Source organism: Penicillium pulvis, assembly GCF_028828015.1.
Source record: "Penicillium pulvis strain IBT 33274 chromosome Unknown contig_1_segment0_segment0, whole genome shotgun sequence".
NCBI classification, from domain to species: Eukaryota; Fungi; Ascomycota; class Eurotiomycetes; order Eurotiales; family Aspergillaceae; genus Penicillium; species Penicillium pulvis.
This window is the reverse complement of record NW_026643074.1, coordinates 929,325-944,463: the sequence shown is the minus strand read 5'-3', so window position 1 is coordinate 944,463 and position 15,139 is coordinate 929,325. Positions and strand designations below refer to the sequence as shown.

The 15,139-nt window shown below is 45.3% G+C and overlaps 4 protein-coding genes across 4 annotated transcripts; 3 read left to right on the top strand and 1 right to left on the bottom strand.

Annotated features, from left to right (window-relative positions):
* Window positions 1-697: 697 nt before the first annotated feature.
* N7503_003310 (uncharacterized protein) lies at window positions 698-2,985 on the top strand (the record flags this gene model as incomplete). Its single annotated transcript, XM_057062857.1, has 10 exons — window positions 698-854; window positions 950-1,052; window positions 1,117-1,323; window positions 1,380-1,477; window positions 1,539-1,665; window positions 1,725-2,011; window positions 2,079-2,113; window positions 2,228-2,515; window positions 2,569-2,667; window positions 2,719-2,985. 10 exons carry the CDS (start codon window positions 698-700, stop codon window positions 2,983-2,985), a joined length of 1,668 nt encoding a protein of 555 aa, XP_056923772.1.
* Window positions 2,986-6,229: 3,244 nt separating this feature from the next.
* On the top strand, window positions 6,230-7,404 carry N7503_003309 (uncharacterized protein; the record flags this gene model as incomplete). Its single annotated transcript, XM_057062856.1, has 2 exons — window positions 6,230-6,272; window positions 6,335-7,404. The coding sequence occupies 2 exons, from the start codon at window positions 6,230-6,232 to the stop codon at window positions 7,402-7,404; spliced, it is 1,113 nt and encodes a 370-aa protein (XP_056923771.1).
* Window positions 7,405-10,595: 3,191 nt separating this feature from the next.
* Window positions 10,596-12,647, top strand: N7503_003308 (phytoene synthase; the record flags this gene model as incomplete). The annotated part of the gene is made up of 6 exons (XM_057062855.1): window positions 10,596-10,618; window positions 10,677-10,776; window positions 10,842-11,212; window positions 11,259-11,432; window positions 11,493-11,783; window positions 11,837-12,647. The coding sequence occupies 6 exons, from the start codon at window positions 10,596-10,598 to the stop codon at window positions 12,645-12,647; spliced, it is 1,770 nt and encodes a 589-aa protein (XP_056923770.1).
* Window positions 12,648-13,160: 513 nt separating this feature from the next.
* On the bottom strand, window positions 13,161-14,936 carry N7503_003307 (phytoene desaturase family protein; the record flags this gene model as incomplete). Its single annotated transcript, XM_057062854.1, has 4 exons — window positions 13,161-14,084; window positions 14,131-14,664; window positions 14,727-14,848; window positions 14,909-14,936. The coding sequence occupies 4 exons, from the start codon at window positions 14,934-14,936 to the stop codon at window positions 13,161-13,163; spliced, it is 1,608 nt and encodes a 535-aa protein (XP_056923769.1).
* Window positions 14,937-15,139: the final 203 nt, after the last annotated feature.

Below are 15,139 nucleotides of genomic sequence, written 5' to 3'. Positions count from 1 at the left end.
CCCGTTTTTTGAAGGTTTAAATTACCCATGGGATAAACCCGGGGTGAGAAGGGTATTAGGGAACGCACGTGATAGATATGGCGGCAGAACAAGTCGTGTGGCGCAACAATTCCATGTCAGCATCTGTCGCTTGAATAGTCTTGGGTTGGATTGTCATTGCTTGGTCGGTCCTTGGCACCTCAAAACTTGATCACCCATAAGAGCAGGTAGTGAAGCAAGGCGTCAGTCTGCGGGGCTATATTGCTCATCTTTTGCTACGATATTTGGTTTCCGATGTAGCTGCGAGACCTTCGCAAGGATAAAAAAAATAACACTTGGTCATATGCCTCTGTTAAGATATGTTACTTTGTAGCCAATCATACCCCAGACCCCGCAAAACTAGACTCTTCATCCGGTAATGATCGGCGCCACACCCGGGGAATACGAAGCCACAAACCTTCGAAACAATCTAGCTGTGCTGTAACAGCCGGTTACTCATTGCGATGTAACTTCTGCTTCCAAATAAGGCTAATTAATGTTGCTGTCGGTCTAGACTAGCCGGTAAAGAAAGTCCCATTCAGCCTAAACATTATAATAATGCGGAGGATCATTATCAGTATATATTCACTAATGGATGTCAATGTTAATGTTCGTTTCACCTTTGAAGAGACACCCACGGGTGTTTGAAATTATCTGAAGCTCCAATTCCGTTCTCACCATGGTTGTCAGTTCTTCAGCACCCAACCCGGGGCTTACTGCGGTATCCCGGCGTCGCGCTGGGCTCGCTGGCCCCTCGGGAATCAAGGGTCTTATGTCAAATCTCCGAATCTTTGCTATCGCAGTTTTTGCATCACTCGGTGGCCTTGTGTATGGCTGTATGTGCCCAAACCCACTGTATTTCCCTATGTCTTTTCGCCCAGAGGAGTTGGAAATAAGAGACCTGTCACTGATTACAAATTGGAACTTGCAGACAATCAAGGAATGTTCGGTCAGATTCTGAGCATGACCTCCTTTTCCAACACTGTGCACCCGGAGTCTATTACAAACCCCACATTGAGAGGATTTCTTACGGCGTGAGTTGAGACCCCCCTGCAAAGCTATCCGATGTTGCGCAACGAGCTGACAGAGAATTGATAGTATCTTGGAGCTGGGAGCCTGGGTTGGCGTTTTGGTAAATGGCGTTCTTGCAGATGCTCTAGGCCGTAAGGAGGCTACAGTTTCCGGAGTTGCAGTCTTCCTCATCGGTGTCATTGTCCAAGCATGTGCGAAAAACGCTGACTACATCCTCGGCGGACGCTTTGTGACTGGTATCGGTGTTGGTATCCTCTCTATGATCGTGCCTTTGTGAGGACTGTTCCCAAGCCTCGGTCAGTAAGTATTGTGCTAATATCGCTGCTTAGGTACAATGCAGAGCTCGCGCCGCCTGAGCTGAGAGGCTCCCTTGTTTCCCTCCAGCAGCTTGCCATTTGCTTTGGAATCATGGTATCCTACTGGATCGGTCCGTTCCCAAATTCAAAGCCGGAATGCCGCGTCTTCGATAGCTAACATCCAACATTTAGGATATGGTACTAACTACATTGGAGGAACTGGCGAGAGCCAATCGAATGCAGCATGGTTGGTTCCCGTGTGCATCCAAATTATCCCCGCCATAGCACTCGGAGTTGGAATCCTTTTCATGCCCCCAAGGTCGGTCAAAATACTTCATTTACTACACCAAGTATCAGCAAGCTGATTAATCTTTGCAGCCCCCGCTGGCTAATGGTAAAAGGGAGAGAAGAAGAATGCTTGGCCGTAATTGCGAACCTACGCAGTCTACCCGCCGACAGTGAGCTTGTGCAACTTGAATACCTAGAAGTGAAGGCACAAGACCGGTTTGAAAAAGAGACGTCCTTGGCAAAGTTCCCTCAATACCACAGCCCAGGGTGGATGAACAAATTCAAACTTGAATTCCACGAATACGCTAGCTTGGTGACGAACAGGTCATTGTTCAAACGCACTATTGTTGCTGTCTTTATCATGGTTTTCCAGCAATGTATGTTTCATCTTTTCGTCCTGGAGAGTAATATGGCAAGCCTGCTGACATGTTCGGGTTCTGATAGGGTCCGGAATCAACGCTATTCTTTATTATGCAGCGGTAAGTGAACATCAAAATTTATATGCATTTTATCGAAGTCGCACAGCGTGAACCAGGACCGCCATGCATATAGAATATCAAATGAAGCGCATTGCTAATATTGAGGATATTTAGTTCATTTTCAAAGATTTGGGCCTTACTGGAAATACTGTGTCTTTGCTCGCTAGCGGAGTCGGTGGTATTCTCCTGTTTCTTGCTACCATCCCTGCAGTGCTCTATATTGATCAGCTTGGACGCAAGCCCGTCTTGATCGCAGGAGCCATTGGCATGGGTGTTTCTCATTTCATTGTGGCTGGCCTTGATGGACAATACAACACCAGCTGGGCTGATCATAAGGCTGCGGGCTGGGTTGCTGTTGTTTTCGTCTGGATTTATCAAATTAACTTTGGCTACTCATGGGGTGTAAGTTGAAGATTTGTACGTGATGTGAAGGCTTAAGCTGACAATTATTATAGCCAGGTGCATGGGTGATGGTCGCTGAGATCTTCCCTCTTGGAGTCAGAGCCAAGGCTATCTCAATCGGTGCTTCTTCTAACTGGCTTAATAACTTTGCTGTACGAATTATCCGAACTTCCTCACTGTTTCAATGCGCTAACACTTCTTAGATTGGTCAAGCCACCCCCCAGATGGTTGCGCAAATGGGCTACGGAACTTTCATCTTCTTTGGAGTCATGTGCATCCTTGGTGCACTTTTCATCTATTTTGTGGTCCCTGAGACCAAAAATTTGACTCTTGAGGAAATGGATGAAGTCTTTGGGGATGAAGCCGGTAGCGCGATTGAGGACAGGAATCGCTTGCTTCAGATTTACACTGAGTTGGGACTCTTGGACTTTGGTTCCTCCGAGGAAAAGCCCGAGGCTGTAATTCCGTGAGTGTGGACAGCCAGTCACTCCATAGGCCTTTTGGGAGGTCAGGCATCTCTACAGTGAGTGTTTATGGTGCCCTTGAACCTTCGCCTTCGACAAATTGATTGAATGGCTATGATCTCAATAAATCAAACGCTTATGCCAAGTCCTAATTCAAGGTCCACAGAAGCCTCCCCGCTAAACTCTATTGTTAGTTCATAAGTATTAGGCTAAATTTAAGTTTGGGAACAGCCTAAAGTTGGGACTGACAAAGCATTTCGTAACCTTTCAAATCCGTCCCATTTGCCGGTGAGGTTGGGACAAAGATGGAATGTCGTAAATATAAAAATCAATTAATATCTGTCATTATAACCACCAGGGAAGAGAGAAGGTTTGATTCTGTCGCGGTGGGAGAGGAGAGCAAAGAGTGGGTGGAAACTCAAACATGGTTTTGGTTCTTGCCGCCCAGAAAAATACTTTGTGATGCCAAAGCTTCTCCATAAGCAGGCCACGGGCCACGAGGCCTAGGGAAGCCTATCCTAAGCCTGACCAACGGACCGCTAATTTAGAGGAATCGCGATTAGGTCGAGCTGATTGGCAGTCAAGGTGAAATACAAAGTGTCCCACTGTGTTACAAGAAAGTTAGTAGCGACAACGAATATTCATTGGCTTACGACCTTCCCCAACGTTTTAAGTCAAAAAATTCAAAGAGTGAGTACAGACAACATGAAATTCTTCCATTATGATATCCACGTACCCTATTGTTATAGCAGCTCAAAAGGTATGTGGTAGTATCCCCTCTGCTTAAAGCATATGCTAAAGTTTATGGCGTAACAGGAGGTCCGATTGGATGTATCTCGGATGAAGGATGCTGGCCCGCTGGCAATACTCACTGTTTCTGGAGAATAAGGAGTACATGCCTACGGGGCTATCTTTTTCTGCATTATGACGCTAATCAGCACACGCGGATTCTTGGAAATTAGCTATGATTTTTCTTTTCTGCGTGGTATTGGTTTTTTTTCCATTGAACTGGTCATCCTTTGATCACTATATGAATACAACGGTGGTCTTAAGAATGAATGACCCGACTATCTCGTCGGTTTCTTCTAATGACTTGGCGGATCTGTGCTCACACCTTCGCGTCTTTCGCTCCTCCCCACTTTTGAAAGGCCTTTATTGCAATTATGGCGCTTTAGCAGATTCGATTATTTCAAGTTTGTCTTCACTGCATCCGTCAAAAGACAGACTCGGTGGTCAAACACACCAGTCAGCTGAATAAGGAATTATTCAATTGAAGGTTGAAATTGGTGTTTGCTTATGTAAGAAGTCAAATGATCATGGTGACCCACCTTTGAGGGTCTAGCACAATCCGAATGGTTAGTCATATTTCACTATTCCTATTCACCTTTGAATCTAGGCCTTGTAGTTTATATCCTTAGCTGTATCCCGCAAAACCTTCTATCTTCATTGCGACAGATTTGACCCAAAATAAGCTCAGATCATTCTCACGTCAGCCTAATGTTACGTCAATGTTGAACTTTCCTCCATTTCCTTTGCTCCTCAGTGAAAGTGAAAGTTGTAATTTTTGACAAGCCGCATATTGCATATAATAAACGGGACCGCCATAGAAATATATGTGTCCGTCCATTGAAGATAGCAATTCACATTATAAAAGACTCCGTGAAGTCATCCATGGATGCTTGCGAAATCGGAGATCCAAATTTATCAAGCTAATGCAGGTCCTGCTTACTAGTAGTGGTTGTGGCGTAATCTTAGCGTCGGAAATGTTGTCCCTGTCGGCAGGGCCGGTCACTCAGGGGTTATTATTGTACCGGCACCGCCTCCCAATTCTATTTTCTACACGATACAAGATTTCTAATGTTGGAATTTTAAGCCAATAGAACTCAATAGCTGGCTGACTAGACGAAAAAAACCGTTCCCTTGAGATTTGCTTGGTCATTGCCTTTTGTACCCAGATCCACCGGCAAAAAAGCCAACCCTGATTTTGTTCTTGAATAGTGGGTCCTCGACTTGTTCGCTCCCACGGTGGATCCACGATGTTTCCACTGTATACTCCAGGTCATGATAAGCGAGTGGCGCTACAGTAACAGATTGAGAAGGATCTTTCAACTTACCCTTCACAAGGACGTAAATAGACCCCTCTACTCCTTTTTTCACTAACCTTGATTTCATCCACGCTCATTTCTACATCGGCCCTTTAAGCCACAGGCCAACATGAGGGCCTTCATTACCTGCATTGCCGTCCTGCTGTGGTCTTTGCTAGGCACCACAGAAGCCTCATCTCTGACCACCATCACAGAGACAAGTCGGAGTACAGTCTCCCAGACAATTACAAGCACATTTGCAGTAACTACAACTGAGACCTCCTGCACCCTTGGCAGCTCACCGCTTGTAACATGCACCAACGCTGTCTGGACTGAAGGCTCACTTTATCTTTCGGCAACTTGTGCATCTTCGTCCCTGGTAGGTGCTACCACAATTCGAGCATATGTTGGACTCCCATGGGCGGCTTGTTGCGGATATTGTGCCGAGATCTCTAGTTGTAGCGGAATGCAGATGCTCACCATAGGCGCCGTAAGCGAATGCTTTTTGGTTAGTGGCACGCCTACAATGGTATCGGGCACCAGATCCCAAGGGGTATTGGAAGTCTTTACTACTAATCCCTGTTATGCAACGATCACTTCGATGTATACAGAGACTTCCACTGAGGTCTCAACTGTAGACTACACTGTCTTATACACATCAACCATCATTATTTCCACACCTACGCCGACTCCGACGCCGACTCCTACTCCTACTCCAGAAGTAGCCTCAAGCTCTGTTGCAGTTTCTTCCTCAACCCCAGTCGCTCCTTCTCCAAGTTCTACCGCAGTATCAGCCTCTGTTAAGTCCAGCTCTTCGGTGGCTCATCTATCTTTTTCATCACCAGTCGCTCCTCCTTCAAGTTCTGCAGAAATTTCAGCCTCGGTTCGCTCTAGCTCTCCATTGACTCATCCATCACCTTCATCGCTGATCTCATCGCCGATCGTATCTGGTTCAAATTCTGCTGCAGCCTCAGCCCCTCTTCGGTCTAGCTCTTCAGTGCCTCATTTATCTGCCTCATTGCCGATCGCTTCTCCTTCAACTTCTGCAGGCGGATCGGTCTCTTTTCGCTCTAGCTCAGTGGCCCACTTGCCCTCGTCATCACCGGTTTCATCAGTGCCGCTGTCAAAACCTCCCACAAGTGCCTCGTCGATCTTATCCTCAAGCCATGTCGGGGTCTCTTCGGGCACTACATCCCCCGAGTATCACTCGTACCTCCCGGGATCTCATTCTGCCTCCTTCGTCAGTTCTGTGAGCCTACCCTACGACAAAGTCCCAACAGCTATTCCGAATGATACCCAGACTACACCCGCCATCGGAAAAGCCCCAACTGGCGGTCCACCACCTAAAGCTCTGACTACGGAAACTCTGTACACAACTCAAGTTTCAACTGTCTACCAATGTGCATCTACGGTGAAGAACTGTCCTTATTCAGAAAAGACTCCTTCGGCAGTAACCCAAGTGGTAGCGACCGCCACCACTGTTTACCCTGTCACCACCTTCATCGCAGGTGAAACCTCCAGTGGTGCTTCACCAGCGGAGAGCCTTACCACTGAGACTCTGTATACAACTGAGATTTCAACAGTCTACAAATGTGCTTCTACGGTGAAGAATTGCCCTTATGCCGACAAGACCCCCTCCGCAGTGACCCAGGTGATTGCCACCGGAACCACTGTTTACCCTGTTACCACTTCCATCGCAGGGAAAAACCCCGGTGGAGCTGCACTAGCAGAGAGTCTTACCACTGAAACTCTGTATACATCTGAATATTCTACGATCTACAAGTGTGCATCTACGGTCAAGGATTGTCCTTATGACGAAAAGACCCCCTCGATAATCGCCCAAATAAGCGCTACTGGAACGACTGTTTACCCTGTCACCACTTCTATTGCAAAGGCGGCCCCCAGTGACGCCGCACCAGCGGATAATATTTTCACTGAAACACTGTATAGAACCGAGTTCTCGACAGTTTACAAATGTGCCTCTTCGGTAAAGGATTGTCCTTATGCCGAAAAGACCCCCTCGACAATCACCCAAATGATTCCCACTGGAACCAACTTTTACTCTATCACCACCTCCACCGGCTCCACTATTCGAGCTCACACCATTACTGCTTGTCCATACGATGCCGATGAATGTTCTTCGTCTGAAGAGACCACCTACGTGACTTCTAAATCTGAAGAGACCTATACTGTGATTCTGGTATCAGCAGAGACGCCTGTCCCACATACCACTGCTACCAATGTTGAACCGAACGATAGTGCAGAAGTCACTCCAACTGTCTATGTAACAGACATTGTGACGGTCCTGGCTTGCCCTGCCCCCAGTACTCTGACGGAGTAATGCGGTTTCCTTTGCTTGCCAACTCCCCGTGTCCATCGCGTTCTATGGTTTGAAGACCACTTTCACTGCAAGTTTGGAATACCTCTTGTATAATAGCGATTTAGATCATGGGTAACTAGACATAGTTGGGAAGCCTACTAGCGGGCAACCAGCCCCTAATTTATATGATATATTTTTCTTTCTTTCGATTTGTTAGCCATGCAGCCATCCCCCCGCAGCACGGCCAGGTGTGCTAATTTTAAATATGTCCGAGGGCATCATGCCCACCTGGTAGGATTGAAAACAACCTCTTGCGGTGTTTCCTTGGAAGTGCCCCGAATTTATAGCTCTCCTCGTTGTCCGGGGATTTTTCTGTCTTGCCCTCGTTTTCCTTTCTTTGCTTCGTATTCGTATCATATACTCGTACACTCATTTCTCGTCTGGTTTTGCTCAGAGACACGCGCTAACACTTGCCCCTGCGGGGTTCTAACAACTTTAATTTATCAAGTCTTTCTAGATAAATCGGATTTCGGAAATCCAAGAACGGACACCAGACTAATAGATAGGATAAATGTGATGAGGATCAAGTGGATCTTTCATTTTTTCCAACCACCATTTGGCGTGGCCTCTTGGTTGCTCGAGAAATGGGCTTTCTCCATTTTCATATGGGAAGGCATTTGTCTCCTTGTTAAACCAGCGACCTCGCCCTGGAAGAACATCGATTCGCATACAACCAATGGTAACACGCGGTCGTCGGTCGGGCTAGAGACGCTTCTCACGAATTTGTCTGCGCATCTCTGCGAGGAATGGATGCCACTCATTATCCACAGTCTCATTATCAATGAATTTCCAAGAAGCTTTACCTGACCGATTGAAGTGTATCCGGTAGTTTCAATAGACATGATATAAGATCGGATTGTCTGACTATGAAACGCGACAGCTCGAAGTGACGAAGCTTTGACCATTTCTAGAGGGGAAATATGCTCTCAAGGGGAACAGGTGGTGCATATTTTGCTGCTTCTCTAGTCTCGCCCCAAGCCACTATTCCCCCAGTGTAGAGACTAATCTCCTCTAGGTCGCATGATTGGCCTAAGGCTTGGTGAAGCTTTCCATTGCGCAAGGATTGCCAGTTCTGTTCGGGCTCCTCTATCCGTGAATAGCAAGCGCTAGGTCAAGGTGGCGGAAGCCTGGTTGCTTGGATATCGTAGTGAAGTTTTCATACTCATCGCAAGGATCATCAAAGATCGTACAATTAATTCCTGTGCGAAGCTGACAAGCATCTATGCTAAGATCGACAATTTTGTGCTTTTGGTGAGCAAGAACGCGTGTCACAACGCGAAAGCCATAATATTTCTCTTTGTTCTTTTCAGGGAGCGTTTGCCAAGGATAGCAAGACGTTTCCTCTGGTTGGTGGCGGTATGGAGTTGGCCATCCACGAGGAATTGGGTAATAAAATCCTTGTGGAAAACCATTAGACCTCAGAACTAACATTTCAAGAGCCTTGTAACATTTGCAGCATACTCCTCTCTATTTTTCTCACATACTCTGGTGAGGTATGCATCTTGTGCACCCTATAGCTCAACGATGCTGATTGCCTCCACACTGACCATCTCACTTTTAGCAGACTGGCAACGATAAACTCTCCATCTGGAACTAAACAAATATCGATACCAGGAAGCGAGGGGGAAGGCCAAAGCATCAGCCACTTCTTTCCTCTTTTGATCTGGCGGATGATCATTTTGACCAAAGGTTCGAAAAAACCTAATTCTGTACGATTTGCAGGGGACAGGTCATCCCGCATAGCTTCAGAGCTACCCTTTCGCCAGTAAAGAAGGCCTACGGCTTTCACTAGAAGCTCCATCTTGTGCAAATTCTGCGAGAATTGAAATATTGCTGAGGCACCTTTAAGATGCTCTAACATACCCCTGTTGGCCAAATGAGAATGTATTAGGTTAAAGTGTGGGTTTCTATATTCAGATTCTACATACCTAACTTAACAATGTAAGTCGCCGAGCGTCTTCGTAGAGTACGATAATAACAAACCGGGCAGTTATAGTGATTGCATTGGGTGTTCTTGATATATCCATGTAAATTCAATGCAATACTTGAGTTGCCTTTGTGGTTTGATACAACAAAAGCTTACAGGTGGCTATGGTTTGGGCAATATATACTGAAGGAATGCTGAAGTCTTCTACGCAGTCATATTAAGCCGGCACATTTATGCTGAGAATCTACATAATTCAGACCGCAGATTATCATGCATTCTTTTGAGGAACTTGTCCAGGTTGGATGACATCTCATGATTGTGTGAGGAGCGAGAAAATGCAAATTCAACCCCGGTCGAGTTGCCTTCCACACACAGAGACTATAAATATAGATGAGAGACTTCAGCACTCAAGCTAAGAGTGGGAATATCATTCGCCCTTGCCTAAGTCCCTATAGCCCTCTTCCAGGATTTCCCGTAGATATGATCTATCACATTGGCTTTCTGTGATTCCTCGGAATCTCCATAAATCCACTTGACTATCTAAAGGCCGAGATCTCGTATTGTCCTTTACTGATATGAAGGATGCAAGGGCGGCAATCTGTCAAGCATTACGAGGGCAAATTGTAAATCATCCCACGTGGGGCTTTTTGCAAGTGCATCTTGTACCGTTTTACAAGGATTCACATGCAGCAAATAGACACCAATAAAGTCGCCCAAATGGGATCGCCAAGAAATAAGATAAGTAATTTATACGTGCCTAGGCTAGGTGAATACACCATGGGTCACAAACGGTATTACGTTCGTGGTTATGTAATATAAAGGCTGGTTATTCGCGGGCCGTGGTATGTAAAGCTAAGATACCGGGAAAAACGGATTGATACGGCGATCCACGGTGGCGCATAATAGACAACGTATCAGTTCTTAGAGTTCCAGTCGCTGAGCTTCGTCACCGAAGAACTGGGCAATGTTGGAAGTGGGTCAATGTGGATCATTCAAAGTCAGTGCATATCATCTGAAGATTCTGAAAACAAGAAAAAATTAGACTTCACATATCGGATTCTCACCGCTACAACTACATTTACGTGTTCGCTGAGCAGGCAAGGGTATCTTCTTCAATATAGATTTGATAGTTTCTACTTGTTAGAATAATAATCAATCATTCGTGCACCTTTGAAAATCGCCTGGTGACTGGAAGATTCCATGATCGCATCGTATACCGTGAACTATGGGGCTTGACTATTTGTTCGTGTAAGTATGCGATACTATTGTTTAACCAAGTGGAATTCTTTCAATTAACAAATGCAAGACATGCAAAGTACAACGTACCGCCAGCACTGGCTATAACACTATTATACGGACCGTTCTTCACGAGGACAGATATTCAAAAGATCTTGATACTTTGTACCGTGGGTCACCTAAGTCATAGCAACTTTGTATTCGTGGATGTCTAAGACTGACTATTAGCTGTTAGATAGCTGTCATTTGGACAATCCCATGGGATTCGTTTCTCATTCATACTCACATATGGACATATCCTACTGATTCGATCCTTGGACTTACCCTTTTCAAAATACCCATTGAAGAGGTGTTCTTTTTCATAATTCAGACCTATAACACTAGCCTGCTTTACACTCTGCTTGGTAAAAGATTACTGCTGCCAATATACCTCTCAGGGCCGTTGAAGAGCCCGCATCGGACCATCCTTATCTTGTGCAGAGATATAGGTACCGTTTTATTTTCAGGAACGGCAGTTCTGGGCCTGACTTGCATGTATCATGGTGGGAAATACATGTATATGGGCTTAATCCTCACTTGGGTGTCCCCAGTACTCACTCTCCAATGGTACGATCTACTCTATTGCTTAACATACAGAATGCTAAGGTATTAGGCTCTTGACGTACCGCTTTCTGCTCGCTCTGCCGCCTACCAGCACTTTAGTCCCTATCCTACTACCCACCGCATACCTTTGGCTGGTGGATACTCTTGCCTTGAAAAGAGGTACATGGGTCATAGAGACAGGAACGAAAATGGATATACAGATATGGTCCGGTCTGGAGATAGAGTCAGTATATTGATTCATTCCAAAATTCAAATATGAGAGCCATAGCTGACATTTTACTAGAGAGGCACTTTTCTTCTTTGTGACTAATCTTATGATAGTCTTCGGCCTTGTAGCAATCGACAACGCAATTGCGCTACACGAGTACAAGTCCTTCACGTCCACTGATACTATTGGTGAAAAACCCTCTGTTGCCCTTCTCATTGCCCCATTCCTCCAGGGCAACGGGCAATACGATCAGAACCTACTCCAAAATCTGTCTCAGGCTGTTGAAAGTCTTCAGAATAAGAGTCAAAGCATGTACTTAGGCAGCGCGACTTTCGAAGGCCAGCTACGGATGGACCTTATTTCATTGTCAGGGTTCCAAACTACTTTAGAGGTGATGATCGCTGACGTTTGATTCTCAGATATTCATTTTGTCGCAAAGCTGACGATTTAATTGATGATGCGCCCAATTGCGAAACTGCAAAATATTGGATCAAGGAATGTGCCAAAGCCTTGGATGTGAAGTTTAATTCCACTGAAGTCAAATTTGAGGATCCAAGGGCGTATCAAAGAATGACAGAACTAATTCCAGCACCTTTGCATGTCCCATTCCATCTTCTTCCAGTATCACGTCTGCTCAGGGAACCATTTTTGAGTCTACTCGAAGGCTTCAAAACCGATCTGGAGTTCCATTCAGATGATAAATTCCCCATCGCAACGGAGAAAGATTTGGAATTGTATGCCTACCGCGTGGCTGGTACTATCGCAGAACTTCTTCTGGATAGGATTTTCCGTCAATACCCAGAGACTGTTGATGACGTCGAAAGATCAGATATAATATCGTCTGGAGAGCGCATGGGTCAAGCTCTACAATACGTGAATATTGCACGAGATATTGTCCGAGATGCCGCCATAGGCAGAGTCTATATCCCAACCTCATGGCTCTCCGACGAGGGACTGACACCTTCAATGGTAGTCAAGAACCCCAACCATACTAAAATGGCCATTCTTCGAAAACGCCTTCTCGATAAAGCAGATGCATGTTACGCAGAGACGCACATACAAATGGACAAGCTCCCCTTGCCCGTCCGAGGCCCTGTCCGAGCAACTGTGATGAGTTATATGGAGATAGGTCATGTAATCAGAGAAAATGAAGGAAAGTCTTGGAACGGGAAGCTGAAAGTTTCATTTTGGAGGAGGGTCAAGGTTGCGTGGTTGGCCATGGCATCATAGCGTCAACTGTATGACCTACGCAGACAGGCAACAGGATCCGTTGTGCCGCATGGAATACACAAACATGTCGTCCAGATTCCAGGCTTTTAGGTCTGCCTGGATTCACTAACACTTCTGGGTTCTGATTATGCCTCAGCCCTCATCGGTTATTTCACATTCTTTCCAGCATTCTTGAACCCTTTTTTTGTCAATCTTCCATTGACGTACCATGCTTGTCTTTACTTTGTTTGCTATGTTCTAGCCTTGATAATCTCTTCAACGGTTTATTACCTGATTTTCTACCTTGTATTTTCCGGGGGATTCGAAATTTCTATATTCGTATCTTTAAATTCTTTATTCCCTTACTAAAGGTTGAAAATGGTATTATCTGGTCTGTGCAAATCACCATCAATTATATATATAAACGCTTAGAAAATACGATTTCAATCAAGTTAAATTTGGATTTTCAGTCTATACGTGAAATCAAATGGCATGGTCTCTAAAAGTCCAACCTAGAAGGTCCCAAAATCCATGCTAGCGTGCGACGATATATTCGTGAAACAAGGAAACAAACATAACGGCCCAAACCACATATAACAAATAACCAAAAGCTCCGAATCCTTTCAAATATGTCTTCCTTGTGTTGATTCGTTGACAAATCTGTTGGCATACAATTTTGCTGCCCGCCAAACAAATAGGAACACCGGTACCTGGATGTGTGCTGGCGCCGACGAAGTAGAGTCCACTGATTTTGTCATGTTGAGTCTTGGGTCGAAAGCTCAAAACATTGAAGAATGAGTGGGATAGTCCCAGGATGGCGCCCTTGTTCAAATTAAATTTCTCTTTCCAGCTGAAGGGAGTTTCAATCTTCTCATTTAGGAGGGAATCACGCAGGCCTTGGGCACCGGTGCGACGTTCAATTATATCAAAAGCAGCCTCTCGGACTTCAGATATGATATCTCCCAAGTCTATGCCCAGAAATGTGTCCTCCATTAGATGTCCGACAGGGATCAGTACAACCACTGCATCCCTATTAGGTGGAGCTGCTGTGGGATCAATGCGACTGGGAACGTTGACGTAGAAAGATAACTCAAAAGGAATGCCGTGTTCTTTGAAAATGGTGTCGAAACTTTCACGATAATTGTCGGCCAGAAAGATATTATGCGTGCGGAGCTCTGGGATTATGCGGTCAAACGACCAAAAGAGGGATATACTGCTGCAGGATGTGGGCCGCCTGTTCAACGACTCAGACAAGGGAGTCTTTGGCAGAAGCTCGTTATAAGCATAGACGAGATCAGCATTCACAACGACTATGTCCGCAGATAAGACCTCGCCAGAGGTTAATAAAACACCTGTTGCTGAAAGGCCGTCTTCGGACAGCTTGATGGATGAAATTGGTGCATTGAGGCGATACTCTACACCCAAGCGCTTTCCAACGTCGGCTAACGCTCTTAGAATCTAGTAAAGTTCAGCTTGAGTCAATCAAGTAGACGGGGAAACATACCACTTGGAACCCTCCGACAGGATACCAGATTCCATCGGCAAGCTCTGAGTATTGAAGCAGTGAGTATGTCCCCGGGGCTTCAAACGGACTCATCCCGAGATACATGCTTGTGAATGTAAATGCTCTTCTCAGTTTCTCAGAGGCAAAATACTTGCTTGCCCTGCTGTAAATGCTCTCGAATGGGTGCAAAGCCAGTGTTGATAGAAGAAAGCCAGGTCGGAGCATACTATAAAGGGTGGGGAAGTTTTTATTCAGGACATGAGTGACGGATAGATGGTAATGATGACCCGATTCTTTCATAAATGACAAGAATCGCTTGAAACCCTCTTTTCCCTCATAGCGCTCGATCTCTCGTTTCATTTTGACCATGTCTGTTGACAACTCAACAGAATCTTGATCATCAAACCATATTTGATAATTTGGCTCACATTTGAGCAATTGAACGGATTCAGCTGCCAGTGATGTGCCCAGGTCTAGAAAGGTTTTCTCGAATAATTCCGGCAATAAAAGTAGGGACGGTCCTTGATCGAACCTCTAGCAAATTTAGTTAGTATTTCCTTTGACAGTTGTACATTGTATAGTAAGTCAGGACGAACATAGCCATTCTCCTGGATGAGTGAGCATCTTCCCCCGATGAAATCATTCTTTTCTATTACAGTTACTGTCATCCCTTCCTTTGCTAGACGAGCGGCGATGGCGACCCCTCCTGCGCCAGCACCTATGTAGGTCGAATGCTTGTTAGATAAAATCGGGCTGAGCATTCGGAGCATATGCTTACCAATAACAATCGCAGTTTGTCTAGCCATTGAGCTCAACTTGCTACTGTGACTCAAATTATAGTTCCAAAAGGAATCGCCTATCATATAACCAAAATACTCGTCAGTCAAGTCTCTCGATTTGTGCAAATTGGCGAGAAATGTGGCGATAAAATCGATTTTTCTTTCCACGGTGTTATAAATTCAGAATACATAAAGTTAGAGGCTACCAACTTACGGTGAGGAATGTACCA